This window comes from Notolepis coatsorum, assembly GCF_963971535.1.
Source record: "Notolepis coatsorum genome assembly, chromosome: 15".
Classification (NCBI taxonomy): domain Eukaryota; kingdom Metazoa; phylum Chordata; class Actinopteri; order Aulopiformes; family Paralepididae; genus Notolepis; species Notolepis coatsorum.
In genome coordinates this window covers 42,830,089-42,834,160 of record NC_140179.1, presented here as the reverse complement: position 1 = coordinate 42,834,160, position 4,072 = coordinate 42,830,089, and the positions used below count along the sequence as shown (strand labels likewise).

General features: G+C 46.1%; 1 protein-coding gene across 1 annotated transcript; it reads right to left on the bottom strand.

Moving 5' to 3' along the window:
- Positions 1 to 297: 297 nt before the first annotated feature.
- LOC311242027 (uncharacterized protein) lies at positions 298 to 2,661 on the bottom strand (the record flags this gene model as incomplete). The annotated part of the gene is made up of 5 exons (XM_084330982.1): positions 298 to 549; positions 660 to 984; positions 1,169 to 1,644; positions 2,189 to 2,378; positions 2,480 to 2,661. The coding sequence occupies 5 exons, from the start codon at positions 2,659 to 2,661 to the stop codon at positions 298 to 300; spliced, it is 1,425 nt and encodes a 474-aa protein (XP_084187108.1).
- Between the last annotated feature and the right edge of the window lie 1,411 nt (positions 2,662 to 4,072).

Genomic DNA, 4,072 nt, shown 5'->3' with positions numbered 1-4,072 from the left:
CATTAAAATGTGATATCGGAAAATATCGGTATCGTTTTTTTTTACATTTCTATAACCTTTATTTACCCAGGCAAGCGCGTAAGAACAATTTCTGATTTTATTTATTGTCAAAAGTATGCATTAATTCCACAACAAGAGATATGTAATGTTAATTACCTGAAATTATTCCATTTTTGGGGGGGGGGGGACCCTGCATATATCGGTATCGGTTGATATCGGTTGATATCGGTATCGGAAATTAAGAGTTTGACAATATCGGTATATCGGTATCGGTAAAAAAGCCAATATCGAGCATCCCTAGTTTATTGTGAAAAGAAAGGTATTAGCTTTACCTCCTGCTGATGTTAATTTGAGCAGTACTCCCCTCATCTCCGGAGTTGTCGGGAGAAAAGTGTTGGACATATCCACAGGGTAAAACTTGGCCACTGCTGCCAGATGTTTACAGGGGGCCCCAGTTTGTCCTGCCGGGCATGAGCACAGCTCCATCTCCGCGTCCACGATGTACGCCCCCGTCACCGAGCCCTTCACCTCGTACCTGTTGCCCTCAAGCTATACAAATCATGCGTCATACAAGGGACATTACACAATGGCTAAATCTGCACGCTAAATCTGCACTGGTTACTGTAGTCATCTCTAAAAGTATGCATTTGATATAGTACCTGCTGGATCTGAGATTCAGTGATGTTGGTAACCTGCGGAAGGAATCTCCTCCTCTGATATGTCCGCCAGCGTCCGAGGGCAACATCCACAATGCGGGCCTCATAGTAGACCTCCAGCTGTTTGGTCAGGATGTCAAACAGTTGGCCTGGATTGAAGGTTTTTGTCCTCTGGAGGATCCCGTCTTTGAGGACGCGCATCGCTGCTTCAGCGTAATTATTGGTGTTATTTCCCCGGGTGAGGAGACCGTGGCTGCCCCTGTAGCTTAGTGCCCAACACTCCCTGCGACTGTACAGGCGCTCAATGTACTGCAGGTACTTTTCATACCTGCAATTGATCAAATAAGGAAACAAACACAGAAAATGCACATACATCGATGTAATGACAGCAGGCTCATGAAGAGGTAGACACATGAAGTATGCAAATGCAAGCCTCCTGACTTTCTTGCACCGAATTTGCAAGACTGCTGTGTGATTGTGGGATGTGATTGTGGGAATGTCTAAGCACTAACCTGACAGCAACAGGGTGCTCTCTCGCTGCAGAGTACAGCCTGTCCACCTCTGCTGTCTCCTTTGAGTAGAGCATCCCTTTAACCAGAGTGAACAGAGTTGGCCTGTCTCTGCACTCCACCAGACTCGCCTTGCTCCACAGCCATCGCCATACTGCTTGTAGCACATGGAAAATGCACAGGAGGCAAGTGGCTTGTGGGAATGCCCTCCCTAAAGCTCCCCTCTCTGCCGCGCAGTCGTCCGTCATGAAGATCTGTGGCCCAGCTTCTCCCCTGCCAGCAAAGGCCCTCTCTCCAATCAAATTCTTCAGCAGCTGTAGCCCTTCAAAAATAGTCTCCTCATCCTCAGACTGGCAGAAAAGGATCCCCAATGGTAGAGCTCCGGCAGGGCTGTGGGTCAGCAACAAAAAAACTCTGATGTTCTCCCTGTCCATGTTGCCGGAGGAATCTATGAAGCAGAGTTCGCCACTGTGCTTCAGCTGACAGACCGACAAACACAGATGGACAGACGGACAGACAGACGGACACAGAGGCAGGCATAGTTAGTGTTAGTTAGTGTGTTGTTTAGAATAGAATAGAGCAGAATAGAATAGAATAGAATAGAATAGAATAGAATAGATCTTTATTGTCATTGTTACAGTTGTTACAACGAAATTTAAAATGCAACCCTAGGTGCCCTAGGTGCTAGTAAAAAAATAAAAACAGTCCTAAACACAGTATTAAATATAAAAACAGGGGTGGGGCATAAATAACATTAATATAAACAGGGGGGTGTAAAAGATAATTGTTAATGTTAATGTTGTGTGTGCGTGTGCGTGGGGGGGCAAGAGCAGCCGTGCGTAGCCCCCCCCGCTCTCTCCAGATGGGACAGGGTAGAGTGGAGAGTCGTGGCGATGGCGTCCTCCGTGGACCTGTTGGCTCTGTAGGCGAACTGGTAGGCGATTTAGTTAGTTGCCACCTCAGCACCACTGAATGGAACACCATGACAAAATCACAGTATACAGATACAAATAGCCAAAATACCTGGTGGTGCACTCGCTTCATGAGGGGAGAGGCCACTGCGACTAATGGGCCCCCGCGAGAAGAGGTTCCCATTACAGCACAGCTGTCCTGGCACGCGGCGTTGTACGCGTCCACCTGATTCCCGAGGGCTTCCAACATACTTGCACCACGCTGGGTGCCATATTTGTCCTTGGTCAACGCTCCGGACAATCTGGCAAAGAACACTAATTTAGTAACTGCATACAATTCCAATTAAATGAACATCTACGCGGTTATGAATATTTTGGCAGTACTGTATAACTGAACGTCTACCTTTGCACATAGGCCAGGTCTGGGCAGATCTCTCTGTTGGCTGCAGCATAGACGTAGTCGTCTCCGTGTTCAATTGCCAGATTCTGCTTTAGCACAAACAAAGCAGAAGGAGGCGTGTGGCCTAACTCTAATAACCCGGTCAACACGTCTATGGCCTTTTGTCCAACATCTCTATAGCGCATGGCATCTGCGACATGGAGATTGTGATTGTGCCTATTCACAATGCGAACTTCCAATGGGAAATGAGCGATATGTGGGTCTTTGCTCCTGTGAAACAAAATCAACTTAACAATTTAAAACTAGGCCCCAACTGTTATGTCCATAAAAATAATTGAATTATAAGTATTGTATAGTTCAAACTCACAGGCTTCTTCTATTTTTCATTTTAACTTCCATGGTAGCTTGGCAGCCGGTGTTTTTAAATGTCACGTGCCGCGTCTTATGCTGGCACCGGTAACGTTTCTGCAACATTTTGATTGAATGCAGTATGGGTTAGCAGTATGGCCTGCGTGTATGGCCTAGCAGTATGGGTGAAAGACAGAAATGGTAGTAACAAATGACAGTAAGACGTTTTGACAACGCAATTCTTACGTGGAATAGGACCCTGCCCTCCGGCAATGGTCGGGTAGCCTCCACTCGCCATGTCACCCCAGATGACGCGTTCACCAATGCCGCCCACTCCTTGGCCTGTTCCACAGTGTGGACATCCGCGCGTACTGTAGAGACGAAACCAGTGTGGTCTCCTAATGGGCGTACCTCGCCTTCATACTTGCACACATGAAGTGGAAACTTGTCAGGCAGCCAACCCTGCGTACAGGAGAGATGCAATTAGCCTACTGGTAATTTGCGACTAGTATGATCATAATCATAATCCACGACAGCGATTACCTTTAACTGTGGGTAGTCCTCTATATTCGTCTCTTGTGCTCTCGCTGGGTGGTCACAAACCCCACCACGGCGTCTAAAGTCCAAATGAACGCAAACATTTTACTTTTTCACCCACTGGTAGATGAAAAAAATCCACCGGCCAAGTATATTTTTACCGGACAAATAATAGTACATTTTATTTGTCACAAATATCTGCAGAATGGGTACAATACAGTACGGCGTAATACACACAATTGTTAAGGGGATGCAGACCAGAGAAAGACTTTTGTCTTGTTTACATCAGGGTCCCCCATTTTCAATTCATAGTGACATTTATGACGCTGATGGCATGGGGACATACATGACATACGCGTATTTAGTACTGTTACATTTGTGACATATACGATATGCAAATATACAGTAGTTACCCATAGATCCTGACAAAGTATATTATATATACGCATGATGGGGGCGGGGGCGGGTGGGAGAGAAATATACATATGGTTACAATTAGCCTTCTGAAATCTAGTCACCAAATGAAGTACCTGGCATAGCAGTGATCCACGGGATCCGCCATCGCATGTGCGTCCTTCCTTGCAATGAGGGAATGAATGAATGAATGAATGAATGAAAACTTTATTTAACAGATTGCAGAATGGGGCACAATACAGTACGGCACAATACACACAATTGTTAAGGGGATGCAGACCTGCCTAAGGCGTTTGT